General features: G+C 42.8%; 2 protein-coding genes across 2 annotated transcripts in view; one reads left to right on the top strand and one right to left on the bottom strand.

Annotated features, from left to right (window-relative positions):
- Window positions 1-152: 152 nt before the first annotated feature.
- Window positions 153-5,502, top strand: LOC139480318 (diisopropyl-fluorophosphatase-like). Its single transcript, XM_071263371.1, has 6 exons — window positions 153-217; window positions 1,012-1,204; window positions 2,586-2,726; window positions 3,653-3,784; window positions 4,494-4,710; window positions 5,240-5,502. The coding sequence occupies exons 1-6, from the start codon at window positions 153-155 to the stop codon at window positions 5,500-5,502; spliced, it is 1,011 nt and encodes a 336-aa protein (XP_071119472.1).
- A 5,718-nt stretch (window positions 5,503-11,220) lies between these two features.
- Window positions 11,221-18,926, bottom strand: part of LOC139479524 (uncharacterized) — a 42,476-nt gene continuing 34,770 nt past the window's right edge. Inside the window, exons 9-11 of the mRNA XM_071262368.1 lie at window positions 18,411-18,614; window positions 14,015-14,218; window positions 11,221-11,295 (exon numbers count right to left, since the gene is read on the bottom strand). Coding sequence (XP_071118469.1) covers window positions 11,221-11,295; window positions 14,015-14,218; window positions 18,411-18,614 — 483 coding nt within the window. The remainder of the gene's footprint in view (window positions 11,296-14,014; window positions 14,219-18,410; window positions 18,615-18,926) is intronic.

Here is an 18,926-nt window from a genome sequence, read left to right as displayed (position 1 = left end):
GTCGCAAAAATAAAAACGACCATTGCAGTATCCCTATGAGGTAAACGGCTTAATATTTACTCTATATTCATGTTACACGCAATGTTGTTTATATTCATAAAGTATAGGATATTTTGTATGTCGTAAGTGATGCCGACTCGTTACCGACAATCATGGCAGACTTGGGAAACATCGTTCATCTTGCTGCTCTCAGCTGTTTTCTATTTCTTTCTCATGGGTTTGCTACAGAACATCCTTCACATCTCTCAATTTTTATTCAAACTAACATGTATCGATGGAAAACAATGATTTGTGTGTGTTTGCTGTCTTGAGGTCTATTACCATGATTACTCAAATTTGTGGTTTGTTTACTTTTGACTGTTGACAGAAACCGCAAACCTAACTAGGTCAGCCATTGAAGTGAATTGAAACTAAAACGATAATACCCTGTAGAGGTTCCGTAGACACACTTTATGTCCCTGATGTGGAGGCCCCTCTACAATGCTTATTCTAGCATATTACCCTTTGTTGTATTGACATGTCTTATATAAGATATCGGAGCACCTTTGGAATAAAGCACCACAACTTCTCGTGAGGACAGGGCGGTCGGGTAGCCTAGTGGTTAAGGCGTTCGCTCGTCACGCCGAAGACCCGGGTTCGATTCCCGACATGGGTACAATGTGTGAAGCCCATTTCTGGTGTCCCCCGCTGTGATATTGCTGGAATATTGCTAAAAGCGGCGTAAAACCATACTCACTCACTCTAGTGAGGACAACCTCTGCTGTAGGTCAGGTCACTAAGACAAGCAACCAGAGGGTTACGGGTAGGCTTGGATGTAGTCTACGGACCCTTTACGAGTGATCCTGATGCCATTTGGCACACCCATCCCATTTCGTAATCTTAAATCTTGATACCTGGTGGTGAGGAAAAGGCTCCAGGCGTCAGACGTCAAAGCGGCGTTAAATCCAACTCACTTACTAACAAACTTGTTCATGATTTGGATTATGAGTTGATAGCTTAGAGTTCTTTCAGAGTTGAAAACAATGGTAGAACCACTGGAGCTGTTATTGTTGAGCTCAACTTTACCAATGTTCTTGATGGGATTCCTGGCGCTGAAGGGCCTGTGTTCAACAACAGATCACACTTCTACATGGTTGCCCCAGAAGTGGAAAAGAATGGAAAATATGCAGGACAAGTATTAAAAGTTGACTTGGAAAAGAAACAGGTATCTTTATGAACAAAATGTTGTATTAAAAATTATATTCCCAACTAAACATGCTGAAAATATGAGTAAGCAATGGTAAAACTACAATATGTTTCCCCCAACTAATAGGCACTCAATACACATTAGGACCTTTTGAAATACATGCAAATGTACAGAAGTAATTATTCTCTCTGATGCAAATTGACAGTTTGGGATCAGAAAATAATCAGAAATGTCTGATTTTGTACGTGATGTTGCAACCCGTGAAGAATAGGTCTTCAGCAACCCATGCTTGCCGCAAAAGGCGACTATGCTTGTCGTAGGAGGCGACTAACGGGATCGGGTGGTCAGGCTCACTGACTTGGTTGATGCATGTCATCAATCCCAATTGTCTGGTCCAGACTCGATTATTTACAGACCGCCGTCATATAGCTGGGATATTGCTGAGTGCTGCATTAAACAACAAACCAACCAACGTGATGTTGCACCACAATCTTTTAAGTTCTACATATGAAATAAGATTATTGAATTAATGTCCATCACAGCTCCAGATGTAACTAACTCAAAGGAACCTTCAGAATCTCTTCCCAAATACTGGTATGAAGTTGGTTCTTCACATGGCAGGGGTCATACAGGCTTGAAAAAGCCTTGAACTTTAAGGTCCCTCTTGAAAAAGCCTTGAAAATGACAGTTGAAAGCCTTGAAATGGCCTTGAATTTAGTGTTCCGTATCTGTATGAACCTTGGATGGACAGGAACAACAAGGATTAGACATGGATTTGGAGTTGACTGACACATGAGTCATACAATTAGAATTAGGGTTATTGTATGTGTATTTTAATGTGTTCGTAAGAAACAAAATCATGAAATTCACTCCAATCTCATTAAAATCAGATCTCAGTTCTCGCTACCGCTAAACAAAGATCTGAGGACATTCCATTACAGGTCACGTCAGATCGACCTTGCACGAACTTTGCCCGACCAATGGAATGACCAATCAGAAGGCAGCTTTCTCATGCTTTACGGCACTAATTTCAAAGTGGCGACTACGCTTCGAAACATATTTTGACAAATTCTCGATTACAAATTTGAAACCTAAACAAAAGAACATTCTGGAATGGCTAATAGATAGTCTAGACTGTATGGATTCAGTCGTTAAACCTGTAACTATCGTTCAGAGTTAAATTTTTGGAGGTTGCATGATTAGAATTCACATTCCGACTGTCACTTTCATAATCTGGTAAGCGATGCTCTGATTGGTCGGATGAAAGGTCGTTCTGACGTGACCCCTAATGGGATGTCCTCAGATCTTTGTTTAGCGGTAGAGAGAACTGAGGTCTGATTTTAATGAGATTGAATTCACTCTTACCAGTGATGACAGAGCCTCTTTATATCTGTTTCAGACAAGTGTGCTTGTGGAGCCATCTATTGATGGCTATGGCGGCATCCCGGCTGGTATGCAGTTTGGTAAAGATGGAACGTTTCGAGTTTCTGATATGCGACTTGGGATTCTCAAAGTCACACCTGATGGACACATGACACAGGTAAACGTGTGTAGAATACTAGAAAAAATAGAGAGACTATGACGACTTTAACCTAGTTCTGAGATTTGTAAGTTGTGTGAATCTGATCCTCGTTGGTTGGCTCTTACAAGCTTGCAGTACCGGAGCTTCAGTAGGCTATGCTTATTGTGAGAGATGATTAATGAGGCTCCGGTGGTAATCCTGTGGGACCTTGTTGACCTTGGCATCATCATGCCCAGACGATGTGGAGTGTTGCTGATGTTGTGAACCACTTGTTTGCCTTACCTTTTAGCTTTGTCAACACCATACCTGTGTTCATGGATTTCACCAAAGTGGTAAACTTCGAAGACCTGTCTCAGTACAGGCTTTCCCCCTACATTAAGCTGACACGTCGTGATGTAACTGGCATACTGTAAAACCCAACTCACTTACTCACTGACCGGGACCGCCTCCATGGTCTAATGGTAGAGCGTCCGCCCGGAAGGTCCTGGGTTCGATCCCCAGCCGCGTCATACCAAAAGATGTAAAAGATGGTACTTGTTGTTACCCTGTCTGGCGCTCGGCATTAAGGGGCTAAAACAAGGACTGGTCGGCTCGGAGTCCGTGTACTGTGTCTGAGTTGGGTATTCATGTTAAACTGCAGCATGGTATCTCAGCGTGCTAGCACTATAAATCGGCTTCAGTCCGATTAATACAAGCAGCCACACACACACACATACACATGCATGCACATCATTATATCAGTGTAATAATCTTGGACGCGACTTTAAACCCAATTTCACCTCACCTCACTCACTGACCGATGATTCTTGTTCTAACTAGACCTAAATTTCACCTGATTAGTTGTTGATTTCAAGCCATCATGATATACCAGCGATTTATTTATACAGACCGAAGGTTTCTGCAAATGATAATGCCCTATAAAATATATATGATATGCATTTCAGCTGGCTAAAAATGACAGCGAAGGACGTCCAATGCAGGGCTGTAATGACTGCATATTTGACTACCAGGGGTCACTGTGGGTGACGGCGCCAGCAGGGGAGATAGCTCCAGCTCCTTACACAAGATCGTTCCAGGTCAGACTGGGGACAGTAACTTTAAAAAATACTGATGAATTTTGATAAAATTGCAAGTGTAAACTTTGGAATTCAGATCCTGATGTGATCACTCACCATTATGTTCTGTAGCATCTTCCCGAGGCAAGAGAGTTAACTGACTATAAAAGAACAGTTTCCACCCTTGCCGAACTAGGCAGGTATTATGGAGTTACATTTTGGCTGGACTAACGAGTCCATGCATAGTCCAATCAAAATTGCGCACCGAAATCAAAATCGGGTTCGTAAAGTGTCATGCAGATTTCGGTCAACTGCAGGATTTGCAAAGCATGTGCACCGCTAACTCGTTGTCAACAGATATTTCCCTCAATCTTCTCCTGTTTTTAATCAAGGTGCTCACGTGATTTGATGCACTTCGTGATGTAAGACTCGTTTTATCACAATATAGATCTTGATTATCGATCAGATCGTCTTGACTGGGCGCCACCATTTTGTTTGAAGCAAATGCAAGTGATACGAGAGGTGGAATCTGATTGGTCCATAGGAGTGGCATAGAAAGGACATAACTGGTAATAGCCACTGGTGGCGCTACGATCGAGCCCAGGAATTCCAGCCTAGTTCGGCAAGGGTGGAAACTGGACTTTTAAAGTCAGTTAACTCTCTTGCCTCGGGAAGATGGCTCTGTAGATGATTATTGTTGATAGTTAATTGTTGATGTTGTCTGTCACAGGATCCCTTCGGCTCTGTGTACTGCATGTTGAGAGATGGTCAAGTGATTAGAGTGGACACAGGGATTCGATTCCCTAACGGCCTGGCTGTACTCCACTCCGACGACGGCCAGCCCAGGAAACTGATTGTAGCCGAGACCCCAACAAAACTGCTGTGGGGGTACGACATTGTGGAGCCTGGGAGGGTGGCCAACAAGACAGTGTGGGGGAGACTCCCTGGTAGGAAACTGCTATCCCATTATGCTTTACACGCTTTATATTTTTTTGTGTTGTCCTTTCTGAGCATGCTGAGATAATATGTTATTAGAAGCCATTTTGAAACATTGTTTTATTATTTTGTGATCATAAGGTCATTAAAAACATTATCAGGCATGTGTACTGACTTATTTTACTAATAGGAAGCTTGGGTTGTATACTCCCCAGGGAGATGAGAATGATTGTTGAGTGCAAACTGATCCAGTGACCCGGGTAATAATAACGGTTTGAGCAAGCCCGTGTGGTGTGGAAGTATGCACAATATAAAATATCTATTATTGTTGTTGTTGTTGTTGTTATTATGATGTAAACTAGACATTTTTCTTTCTTTTGCATAATCAAATATAGCATCATGGCTAATTGTATTTGAGAAAACTTTGATATTTCAACCTTTATAAACATGTTTGTTGTGTTGTGATCTACATCTCATATGAAAGACTTGTTGATCTGTGGCATAAAACAACATCGACTCACTCTGTGCTATTTATGTCAGGTGGCCATGAGGGTGGGGCTGATGGGATGGACTTTGACGAGGACAACAATCTACTGGTGGCACACTGGGGCAGTGGATACATAGAAGTGTTCGGTCCGGAGGGTGGATTGCCACAGAAGCGCATCAAGTGTCCGTTCTCCAAAGTCAGCAATCTGCACTTCCACCCACAATGCAACACAGTGTACGTCACTGAGCATGACACGTTTGGCTTGTGGAAGTTTGAGTGGGAAAGAAAGGGCAAACCACAGTATTTTGAAGTGTAGTTATTTAGTATGTATATCATGCAAAGTTTATCATTCAAACATATGTTGCTTTTTATCATATCTTTTGGTGACAGGTCACATTAATATTAGTACAATCCAGTTTCTTGCCATTATGTGAAACCTTGCTAATGACGGCCCTGTTGATCACAAACCTCTTCTGGACAATAACTGTTGGAAGTGTCCATTTATGATTAGAAGGCTATTGCAAGGCAGAGATGCCAAACATTACACTTTCGGTGTAATAATTACGCTTTGAGCCTAAAATTACGCTCTTGTGCTTATCCTCCCCAAATTATGATTTTTTGAATTTTTTTCTGGAATGAATTACTTGTATAAAATATCATGGAGAGCATGTGAAGCATTCTACAGGAAGCTTATCACATGTACACTGATAATTCTTTGTGGCTTCATCACTGGCGTCATATGTACCATGCTTCATGTACGTAGAGGCCTAAGGAAAATGTTGAATTGAAACCAGCATCGTGGCATGGTACTCTTAACATAACACAGGAGGTAGCCCTGTGGTTAAAGCGTACGCTCGTCACACCAAAGATCTGGGTTCAACTACCTGCATGGGTACAATGTGTGAAGCCCATTTCTGGTGTCCCCCTGCCGTGATATTGCTGGAATATTGCTAAAAGCAGCGTAAAACTATACTCACTCACTTTTTCTCATGAAATTATGCTTTTGTACCCCACTGATTACTCCAAAGCTTCCATTAGGGTTAACATCTCTGCTATGTACCTGTGATTGGTTGATTTGATGGTCTGAACATTTTCATTGGGAACAGTACTGTCTGGATTAATGGAGTTGCACTGGAGCGTCAATGTAAGCAGCTCGTATGTGCTATATATTATTGTAGTCCCATGCATAGTCTCAAACTTAATGGTATCAAACACTTACACTTCAAACTGAATAGAATTGTTTTGCAATAGGCAGGCTACCATAGAAAACATTTATCATCCAAAACTGGCTCCCACAGGAGATGTTGCTTGGGTGAAATCAAGCGATATCGACATTGTTGATATCGCTACAGTGAAATTGCATCACAATGCTTAGCAGACCATTGTGATGTGATTGGTTACCATGACATCACAGCGGTTGGGTAGCCTAGTGGTTAAAGCATTCCTTGTCACGCCGAAGACCCGGGTTCGATTCCTGACATGGGCACAATGTGTGAAACCCATTTCTGGTGTCCCCCGCCGTGATATTGCTGGAATATTGCTAAAAGCGGCGCAAAACCATACTCACTCACTCACCCACTCATGACATCACAATCAAATGACATCACTAATGGCTCTGCTACTGAAGCTGTTAGCAGTACTTTTTACTCTAGACACTGCTTATTAATGTCTACAAACTGAAAAAGATGGAAAAATGATGTTGGATTATAAATAGAATCTCACCCTTGTGTCTTTTGATATCAAATATATTAACACTCAACACTCGGCAAGCCTCGGAGTTTTAAACTTTTGTCGACTCGTGTAGATATATTTGATATCAAAAGACACTTGGGTGAGATTCTCCATATATCAAATTTAAGAAATCATGCTTGAGCCTGGGAATCCAAGAAGGAAGCATGTTTCATTAAAGAATCAGCATGGTCAGGTCTGTTTGCTGGTGGCGGTGATTACCATAGCTTTATATGTAACGCAGGCATGTGGCTCACATGCATGTGGAGCAATGCAACTAACACATGAGGCATGTTGAAATGCTTGTTTTGAAAGGAATATGCTGAACAGGGATTTGAATGAGGGATCCATGGCCGCTGTTGGAGACATGATGGTGGAGATGATGGAGTTAGTGTTGTGTGTGATGTAGTTGCTGGAGAGGTGAGTACACATGCAGGTAAGTCAGATGCTTCAGTTGGTAGTCATGTCTTGGAAGGCCTTTTGTTAATTTCTTGGTTTACTCAGAGTGTATAACTTTATTAAAAGTTTCAGATTTTGCTCTCTCAATCTCATTAAAATCATATCTTTTTTTACTGTTAACGCTAAACAAAGATCTAAGGACATCCCATTATGGGTCACGTCAGAATGACCTTTCGCGAATTTTGACCGACCAATTAAATGACTGACAAGAAATCGACATTAGCCAATCAGAAGGCAGCTTTCTCGAGCTTTACGACACTAGTTTCAAGTTGGCGACTTCAATTCCAAACATATTTTGACGTATTCTTGATTAAAAAATTTGAAACTGATAAGAAGAACATTCTTGAATGGCTTATAGATGGCCTGGATTGTATGGATATAATCATAAAACCCATAACTGTCGTTCGGAATACCCCGTGTTAAATATTTCGTGGTTGCATGATAAGAACACATTCCGACTGTCACTTTCATGATCTGGTAAGCGACTCTCTGTTTGGTTGGATGAAAGGTCGTTCTGATGTGACCCGTAATGGGATGTCCTCAGATCTTTGTTTTGCGGCAGCGAGAACATAAACCTGATTTTAATGAGATTGTTGCTCTCTTAACTTTATTAAAGTTGCAGATTTTGCTCTCTTAACAATTCTGTCTATTGGGTGAATGAAAATAATTTTTGGTTGAATAAACAAAATGTTTTTGTGATTGAAAAGGCAAAGAGTTACCTACCTGTTTCCTTTTCTGAATTTAGTCTCACACTTGTACAAGGAGACAAATTGTTTCATAAAATATGTTTTGGTCTGATTTTTTAAATGTTCGGTTAAAGGCTCACAAACCAAGCAATTAAGATGCCTGATGTATTTGTCATGTCAATGTCTGAAGTTTAGTTTCAACAGTACTTCGAGGAGGTTGAGGGGTAGTGTGTGTGTGTGTTGTAGTGTAGTACCAAAAAAGTCATGATTTCATTAAATGGTTTTCTATTTGGCATTTCAAATTAGAAAGTTCTTTGGGAGAAAGTTGAAATTTTATTGTCATTGGTTTTTTTCACCAAATGAAAATGTATTGTTAACCATTGATTGTTGTGATTTCCTACAAGTCATGAATAAAATGATTGACAGAGAACTAGTTAGTGTCATTATTTTCAATGTTCCCAATATCTGCATCTTCAGAGAAAAGTCAGTCATCCATATTCTAGCTGTATTGAGACAGCCATAAGTAATCACGGCCAGGTAATCCAGTGGTTGACACCGTATGTGCTCACTTGAGTTACATCCTGTTCACAAATCTCTTGGAGCCGCCTCACTTGAGTTGCATCCTGTTGGAAAAACCCTGGGAGCCTCACTTTAGTTTCATCCAATTGGAGACCACCAGCACCAATCGTCTCTTACCACAAGCATAGGTTGCTGTGGGCCTATATTCTTACCCCAAATCCCCACAAGAATAATTTAGTAATAAAGAATTCTGCATATGGAAACCTCAGTTGGCAACATATTGTCAGAAGAAATTCAGGCGAAGATAAGAATTCATTTAAAAAGTTATTTACAAAACAAGAGAATTCATGCTATGTCGGGTTCAATGAGACATTAGGCAAGTTCAATGGCACAAGGATAGATATTACACCAGAAGGATTATGTAGGATGATTACGAAAATAGTATATTAGAAGCTTTTAGAAAGAAAAGAGCCCTAGTTCAGATGGATTCAAGGGTGAATGTATATATACTACTCAAAGTTTGCTGAGGATCACCACTTTAAAAGGTAATAAGTCAAATTGTGTGTGTCTGTTGAAATAGCCAAAGACAATTTTGCGCGGACATGTTTCATGAACAAAAGTCTGTTAACATGTTCAACACAATGCCAACAAACAACTTGTGACCTTGAATTAGTCACATCACCTCAAAATGAGAGTATCTGACCAAATCTGAAATGTACAGAACACAGTCGTTTCATGCTCCCAATGGGTGCCTGGATGGTTGCCAAGGGAAGATTGTTCCACTGTCCATTCCCCAGGTCCTTTTGAGTTGCGATCGTAAGCGGGCTATCTGCAGCTTGTTCCATATGTGTTGGATAGGGCTGAGGTCTGGTGACGGGGCTGGCCACTCCATGCGGACAATGATCTCCTGCTCTACGACCCTGGCACGATGAGGTCGTGCGTTATCGTTTATGAGGATGAAGTCGAGTCCGATTTCACCAGTACGTTCTCACGTACACATCTAGAATGTCATCCCCGTAGCGCACATTGTGCCCAGTGTAGGACATAGAGATTGGTTCTTACAGCGGTCCTGATCCCACCCCAAATCATGACTTAACCGGGGACACGGGTGGCCCAGTCGTCTAAGGCTGTGCAGAGTTGCGTCCCTTGGGCACGCCAGAAACCTATGATTGTGAGTTCAAATCCCGGTTCGCCCCGATTATGTTTGTAGGTTTGTCAGCACCATACCCTTGCTCGTGGGTTTCACCGAAGTGGTAAACGTCTGATACCTGCATCACTTCGGGCTTTCCTCCCACATTAAGCTGACACACCGCGATATAAATGGAATACTGTTAAAAGCAGCGTTAAACCCAACTCACTCACTCACTCATGACTGAACCCCATCCACAGCGGTTATGTTTAGCTACGTTGGAATCCTGAAATGTTCTTGTCTAAGCCGCTCTCGGGCACATCAATCTGTGAAGTCCAGACTGTATCACGACACATCCCAGCCCTGGTCTGTTCAACTGTCCCGTTCATCAGCTCAGTTCAAACGTGCCTGCCTGTGATGTAGGGTCAGTGGGTCCGGGATGTAGCCGGAATATTGCTGACTGTGCACTAAAACAATATTCATTTAGTCATAGACACTCCATATTATTGGATCTCCCACATCATGCGGAACATTGACCCTCAATGTCATCCAATAGTATTTCAGAAACATTCACCCTATATGGAACAAGTATATATACACAAAGAAAAAGGTTAAGCACACCCCTATTTCTGAACCATGACAAATGGCAAAAATCATGGCATTGGATGACTGACCACAGAAGCTGGGCGATACCAATGTCATCGGATGGAACAAACACTGGACAACAAATAAAGAAGATATTGGTAAGTTGTGATTGAAATTTACAGACAAAAACACCATTGTAACACAGGTACTGTTTTTGACCTTAGACAATACCTCCAAAAAAGAATGGAGGTGCAGGATAAAGTAAACGAGTTACGTTTGATGTTTCATGTGAAAATTTCCTTAAAGACATGTACATGACACGCGAAACAGATCAGTAGCGGGTATAACCGCCTCGTGCCCTGATGACGCATTCCATCCAACGTTTCATGCCTCCAGTCAGACGTTGGATCTGTTGATGGGTCAACAACAACCACTCCTGGTGCAATGCTGCTTCCAATTGGCGTAAATCTTGTACAAGAGGATCTCGTGCCTGTATGCGCCGCCCCAGAATATCCCAAACATGTTCAAATCTGGGCTCATTGCTGGCCAGGGTAGAGTCGTTACTGCTTTGGCCCTCATGTAATCCACGACTGCATGCGAACGATGAGGCCTGGCATTGTCATCCATGTACTGAAGTCGAGTAGCAAGAAGGTGGTTGTCAAAACGAGGAACGACTGGCCTCAAAACGTCCCCGATGTACTGAGCCCCTGTTAAGTTGCCCCTTATGGTGACCAAATCCGACCTGCAATCATGAGAGATACACCCAAACCATTACCGAGCCCCCGCCGTATGCAACAGTCGCTTTAATGTTCCTGGGGGGTGTAGGCCGTGTTCCGTTGCCTCCAAACTCGTTCTTCTATCAGTGACTTGGAGCAGAAAGCGACTTTCGTCTCCAAGTTCTCAGATTCCAGTCGCGCAATACACCATGCTAAACGAGCAGCTTTATGGTGATCTCTCGACAAGGGACGCTTTGTGACTCAGCCGGTTCCTTGCGGTTCTGGAGCTGAAACGACGATTGGGCAACCACAACTGTTTCAGACGAGTACTTGTTAAAACGGTTCTCGGCTTATGAGACGAAGAAGGTCCCTGTCTTCGCGATGTGTCGTCACAGGAGGTCTTCCGGATCTGGGACGATCACGTACATCACCGGTCTGAGCATGTTTCTAGACTAAACGGCTTACGACAGTGTGATGATACCTCAAATTCCGACCAATGGCATTACAAGATATTCCTGCGTTATGCATGCCGATTATTTGCCATCTTGTGGCTTTTGATAATCGCCTTCGTGCCATGGTCACACAATGTCATGGGATAACTGTTTAAAACCGAACTTAAGAAAGCAATTTTAACGTTTGGATATTCTGCTTTTAGAGATACTCGATGGTAGCAAGCTGCACGGGCATACCGTGCATGGCACGTGAGCTTTCGTCACGCATGACTGATTACATCATCTCGAGAAAACATATTTCTTTCATAACTGTTACAAATACTGGAACCAAACAATAATGAAATATATCAGGGTGTGCTTAACATTTTGTTTATGTATATACGAAATATACCACATCTTATGTTAGTTGTAACATCGTGGGCGTGTACAGACCACCACGTGATTTATAGCTAATATTCCACACTGATGATTAAAAAACATTCACTAGGCATCTGCATCTTTTGATCGACTGTTCTTGGATTTTGTTATTACTTCTGGAAAATTTGTTTTATTATATTTGGAATATCTTGAAATAACATGTAGTGTCGCAAAATAGGTTATATGTATCAAGAAAGAAAGTCCACGCTCTTTTCCTTTACGGTTGCACGGGTGGCCTAGTGGACTAAGGTGACAAAACTCGCAGTGCAGAGTTGGCCCCTCAGTTATGCATGCCTCCATGGGTTGCTGAAGACCTATTCCAGCCCGGATCTTCACGGGCCTCGCATATAGATGACATAAGGGGGCGAGGATGTAGCTGAGTGGCTAAGGCGTTGGCTCATCGCGCCTAAGGCCCAGGTTCAATTCCAGGCATAAACGCTTATCTTAAAGTCCATTCCTGCAAGGTGTCCTTCACCCTCATATGGGTTCCATGCGATTTTCGAGTTCCAACATTTAAGGGGCGACTATCCCCGGGCAAATTGGCTGCTTCAGTATGTTTGGCTCAGGTCGTTCAAACACAACTCTCTTTGTCTGTTGACTCCAATTTCATGATTTATATCAATCTAAGAGTTCACGAGTACTCTGATTGACCCAGGTGTCCATTAGGCATTATTTACAACGTGTAGACCTGAACTGGGAACTGAACACAGAAGCGCAGTACGTCGCCCTTTAAGTCTTAGTTTTCTAAGAAACTTACGTTTCAAATTTTTTATCACCATTTTTTTCGTGATCATGTGTGCCTAAACTGCTATATTTACTTTCCAACCAGCTACCCATAAATGAAAGGGAATATCTGTAGATATATCTGAAGAATCGATGATAGGAGAAACATCGGCAGACGGTGAAGGGAGATAACTCTCGATCTTTCAGCTATACATGTACCCACCAGTAAGTGAAAAAGTGATCGTAAAATACCAAGCGTTACTACACCGGCTTCCAAGCTATATAACAGCTATCCATGGGTATGGTGTTCGGACCTTCCATGGGAAATTGGGCTAGGAGACAGAAACACAACAGTTCAGGGCAAATGGCCCCTTAATATCTTAACTTGATCATAAATATTCTCCCTATAACAACTTCAAATTATATTAACACCAGACTCGGGTCACCTGCCTTTCCTGCTGTGTTGCTGTCACCCAGTCGTTGTTAGATCCAAGGAAGGAAAACAGACTCATGTGTATACCATTAATCCATTTTTATTTAGATATATTTAAGAAATGGAATATTATGTGTCCAAAAAAATATTTAAAGCAGGGCCAAAAGTGAGCACAAAAACGGTTCTCATATATCAGAGAACGGAATCAACTTAGAAATGTCAGTCAAAGGGTGAGCCAAAACAAATGAAAAGAAGATCGAAAGAGTGTGTCCAAACATAAACCCAAAGGGTGTAGCCAAAACAGTCCAAACGGGAGAAATGCTTTATTACAGGGGCACCAAACCACGCCCTCTCACACAAACACACATGCAAAACATATCCTCTTATGCATATACTCAAAACACACGCCAGAGACATCCTGTCGCACATGAACTCTTAAAATCAAACACACATGCAAAACACATGCCGTCACACATACACACTTACACACATTACTAGATGCAAACACTCCAACTCCCATATACACACATGATTACACTCACCCAAACACACATGTGAAACGAACACTCATACATACACACTTAAACCCAACCACACATTCAAAACACAAACTCACACACATCACAAACTTACACTTTCTGTCACACATGCAAAAACACATCCTCCCTCTCTCTCACACACACACACACACACACACACACTGACACTCAACCACATATGCAAAAACACATCCTCTCACACATACACTATCTATCACACATGCAAAAAAACATCCTAACACTTTGCACATTTACACTCGTACACACACACACAAACACACACACACACGCACGCACGCACGCACACGCACACACATGCACGCACAAGCACGCACGCACGCACGCATGCACACACACACACACACACTGGATGAGAAATCTACGAGAAGATTCTCCCCCAGAAGGCAGCCACTCTCCTCAGCGCCTTCCTCAGAGGATGAACCTCTCGGTCCTCCACGAAGCTGTCGTCATCCTCGTCCTCGTAGACCCAGTAGTCACTGTCGTCATCACTAGGGGCAGGATAATGGTCGACGTAGGTGATGGTGACTGGGGCGGGGAGCGTCTCACCGTGGTCAGGGCGGGCCCAGAAGGGGGTGAAAACACTCAGAGGGTTGGGAGAGGGGGTCGGGGACGCAGCCTGGGGATGCTACATCAGTGAGTGGGGAGGGAGGGAGAAAGGAGGGTCAGTGGGCGAGGTATATAGGCGGTTTTCAAATAACAATGTGGAAAAGAAAGTCAGTGTGACACACAGGTTAAACATGCAATAAGGCGCTACAACAAGACAAAAATCGACTTTTTGAATCATGCAATTAGAGGAGGGGGATCATGCAGTTATTTTTCAGGACACAATAACACACAGAGAAAATGGGCAATGTCAATAGTGTGCGTGGGGGACATCGACAAAAGCACTTAAGTGATCTATTCGACGGCCAAATCCGAAACAGATGTAGATACACTACATACACAGTCGGATTCCTCATCCAGCGACGGCCATAAACTCGCAGCAGGAGTGACATGATACCGGATCATGTCTTCCCGTGCTGAAAAGAAAAATAAACAAGTTTAATAATACATTAAAATACATGTTCAATGAATATATCGAGTTAAGGAGTTCGAGTTAACGAGGTTACACTGTACAACTTTGATAAAAGACATCGCCATGCCTCTAGTCAACAAATATAGATCTAGATATTTGGCAACACATCTCTACAAAAACGTGTACAGCTCGTATTTACTCTTCAGAACCTGAATGGATTGACGGACGGACGGACAGACAGACAGGTGGATTAGGAGTAGAGAGTACTATCGATACTATGAGCATTTCATCATTGTGTTCATGTGTTTTAGTCATGTCATTTCAAGCCCGTTCGTTTGAAAGTGTAGTTTACGTTTAAATAGATATCAAAGTTATACGATGTCACACATTTGATCTATAATGTTTGAACAACATCGTCCGTCATATTTATATCCGGCCCGCTCTCATTTCAGAGCAGACAAGAGATTTAGAAGACACCCATTTCTGAATCAAAACAATTGCAAATGGCGGCCAGTGTCATCACCATCGGTACTGCTGTCAAACTACGGCCAATTTCAGTACTTATCTACGTTCTAAACACTTTAAAATACAATAATTGCATTCTTAAATACCTTGAATATGCAGCCTTGTAAACATCTTGTCAGTTGAAGATCTTGAAACGATGCTGTAGTCAACGAAATGCAGAGCGATATGGAGCAAGAGCGATAGTGAATCTGTTCAAAACAGAGGGGACGTTGGCCACGACAACGGTAACCACGTTACGGAGACGAAGTCAGAACGAGGCGTCATCGTCCATTTCCGGCGGCAAAGCTGAATCTGTACGGCTGCATGTCGTGGGTGCCAAAGACTTAAACATGTTAAAAAGGGGAAGCAGATAAAGTTGTGGTGGTCGTTGCCGTGGTTACCGTCGTTGCTAAAAAGAAGGGCAGGTTCAGTTTGTTTTGTCCCTGAGCATTCTCTAGATTAATTATGAAAATGTTTGCTGGAAAAGACCGTTCGTCTTACTGGGGACTGTTTGCTGGTGTGTATAAGGCACGATGTGTGTTGTTGGCGGGTCGTCCGCACTTTATTGCCGCGGAACGACAGGCTGCGCAAGTCGCCTTGGAAATCCCGTGCTAGCATCGCCACTGATACACTCGAAGAAATAGTCTGACATGGGTGGTCTCCCTTTGTTCATTGGTAGAAATGAAGCCCATTCCCCTCACATACACGGAAGATAAAAGCCGTCTTGGCTGCTTGTTCAATCAGTGTGTTTTTTTGTTTATTATTTACATGATGTGAGTAAGAAATTAACGCCGGCCCCACAGCATAACCCAAGCTATATATCAGAACAGAACACAATTTTATTCTAAAAAATCACAGTGACACATGCAGAGAACATACATCATTGCATCATACACACACATAATTATAATATGTACAAGTCAGCAAGCATATACATCCAAGCTCCTCCACGTGTCAAGGCGACCGTGAAGATTCGGGTTAGAATAGGTATTCAGCATCCCATGCTTGCCGTAAAAGGCGACTATGCTTGTCGTAAGAGCTAGTCGACTAATGGGATCGGGCGGTCAGGCTCGCTGATTTGAATGATGCATGTCATTGTATCCTAATTGCGTAGATCGAGGCTCCATGATGCCAATCACTGGATTGTCTGGTTCAGACTCGATTGTTTACAGACCGCTGTCATAAAGCTGGAATATTGCTGAGTGCGGCGTTAAACAACAAAGGCACAAACAATGTGTATCTTGTCAGTGTGGGTGGAGAAATGAAAACTTAGATGAATGTACTTGTGCATCGGTATGAAGGTAGCCGTTCATGTTGCAGTAATGATTATATATTAGTATCGTACTTTGCATAGATGTTGTTGTTTGTTGTTTGTTGTTCAACACCGCACTCAGCAGCATTCGCCTCTTACGACGAGCATATTCGCCTCTTACGGCAAGCATGGGTTGCTGAAGACCTATTGCAGCCCCGATCTTCACGGGCCTCGCATATAGATGACATAAGGGGGCGAGGATGTAACTGAGTGGCTAAGGCGTTGGCTCATCGCGCCTAAGGCCCAGGTTCCATTCCAGGTATAAACGCTTATCCTAAAGTCCATACCTGCAAGGTGTCCTTCACCCTCATATGGGTTCCATGCGATTTTCGAGTTCCAACATTTAAAGGGCGACTATCCCCGGGCAGATTGGCTGCTTTGGTAAGTTTGGTTCAGGTCGTTCAAACATAACTCTCTTTGTCTGTTGACTCCAATTTCATGATTTATATCAATCTAAGAGTTCACGAATACTCTGATTGACCCAGGTGTCCATTAGCATTATTTACAACGTGTAGACCTGAACTGAAACTGGCGCCAGACACAGAAGAGCAGTACGTCGCCCTTTAAGTCTTAGTTTTCTAAGAAACTTACGTTTCAAATTTTTTTATCACCATTTTTTTCGTGATCATGTGTGCCTAAACTGTTATATTTACTTTCCAACCAGCTACCCATAAACGAAAGGGAATATCTGTAGATATATCTGAAGAATCGATGATAGGAGAAACATCGGCAGACGGCGAAGGGAGATAACTCTCGATCTTTCAGCTATACATGTACCCACCAGTAAGTGAAAAAGTGATCGTAAAATACCAAGCGTTACTACACCGGCTTCCAAGCTATATAACAGCTATCCATGGGTATGGAGTTCGGACTTTCCATGGGAAATTGGGCTAGAAGACAGAAACACAACGGTTCAGGGCAAATGGCCCCTTAATATCTTAACTTGATCATAAATATTCTCCCTATAACAACTTCAAATTATATTAACACCAGACTCGGGTCACCTGCCTTTCCTGCTGTGTTGCTGTTACCCAGTCGTTGTTAGATCCAAGGAAGGAAAACAGACTCATGTGTATACCATTAATCCATTTTTATTTAGATATATTTAAGAAATGGAATATTATGTGTCCAAAAAAATATTTAAAGCAGGGCCAAAAGTGAGCACAAAAACGGTTCTCATATATCAGAGAACGGAATCAACTTAGAAATGTCAGTCAAAGGGTGAGCCAAAACAAATGAAAAGAAGATCGAAAGAGTGTGTCCAAACATAAACCCAAAGGGTGTAGCCAAAACAGTCCAAACGGGAGAAATGCTTTATTACAGGGGCACCAAACCACGCCCTCTCACACAAACACACATGCAAAACATATCCTCTTATGCATATACTCAAAACACACGCCAGAGACATCCTGTCGCACATGAACTCTTAAAATCAAACACACATGCAAAACACATGCCGTCACACATACACACTTACACACATTACTAGATGCAAACACTCCAACTCCCATATACACACATGATTACACTCACCCAAACACACATGTGAAACGAACACTCATACATACACACTTAAACCCAACCACACATTCAAAACACAAACTCACACACATCACAAACTTACACTTTCTGTCACACATGCAAAAACACATCCTCCCTCTCTCTCTCACACACACACACACACACACACACACTGACACTCAACCACATATGCAAAAACACATCCTCTCACACATACACTATCTATCACACATGCAAAAAAACATCCTAACACTTTGCACATTTACACTCGTACACACACACACAAACACACACACACACACACGCACGCACGCACGCACGCACACGCACACACATGCACGCACAAGCACGCACGCACGCACGCACGCATGCACACACACACACACACACTGGATGAGAAATCTACGAGAAGATTCTCCCCCAGAAGGCAGCCACTCTCCTCAGCGCCTTCCTCAGAGGATGAACCTCTCGGTCCTCCACGAAGCTGTCGTCATCCTCGTCCTCGTAGACCCAGTAGTCACTGTCGTCATCACTAGGGGCAGGATAATGGTCGACGTAGGTGATGGTGACTGGGGCGGGGAGCGTCTCACCGTGGTCAGGGCGGGCCCAGAAGGGGATGAAAACACTCAGAGGGTTGGGAGAGGGGGTCGGGGACGCAGCCTGGGGATGCTACATCAGTGAGTGGGGAGGGAGGGAGAAAGGAGGGTCAGTGGGCGAGGTATATAGGCGGTTTTCAAATAACAATGTGGAAAAGAAAGTCAGTGTGACACACAGGTTAAACATGCAATAAGGCGCTACAACAAGACAAAGATCGACTTTTTGAATCATGCAATTAGAGGAGGGGGATCATGCAGTTATTTTTCAGGACACAATAACACACAGAGAAAATGGGCAATGTCAATAGTGTGCGTGGGGGACATCGACAAAAGCACTTAAGTGATCTATTTGGCGGCCAAATCCGAAACAGATGTAGATACGCTA

The sequence above is a fragment of the Haliotis cracherodii genome, unplaced genomic scaffold, assembly GCF_022045235.1.
Source record: "Haliotis cracherodii isolate W230 unplaced genomic scaffold, xgHalCrac1.p SCAF_4, whole genome shotgun sequence".
NCBI lineage: Eukaryota > Metazoa > Mollusca > Gastropoda > Lepetellida > Haliotidae > Haliotis > Haliotis cracherodii.
This window is presented reverse-complemented; position numbering and strand designations above follow the sequence as displayed.

Bases quoted from the DNA above. Each gene is read 5' to 3' on its own strand.
- LOC139480318 (XM_071263371.1), top strand. From the start codon at position 153: ATGGCAGACTTGGGAAACATCGTTCATCTTGCTGCTCTCAGCTGTTTT. The intron at 2,727-3,652 runs GTAAACGTGTGT...TATGCATTTCAG, and splicing joins CTGATGGACACATGACACAG to CTGGCTAAAAATGACAGCGA. The intron at 4,711-5,239 runs GTAGGAAACTGC...TATTTATGTCAG, and splicing joins AGTGTGGGGGAGACTCCCTG to GTGGCCATGAGGGTGGGGCT.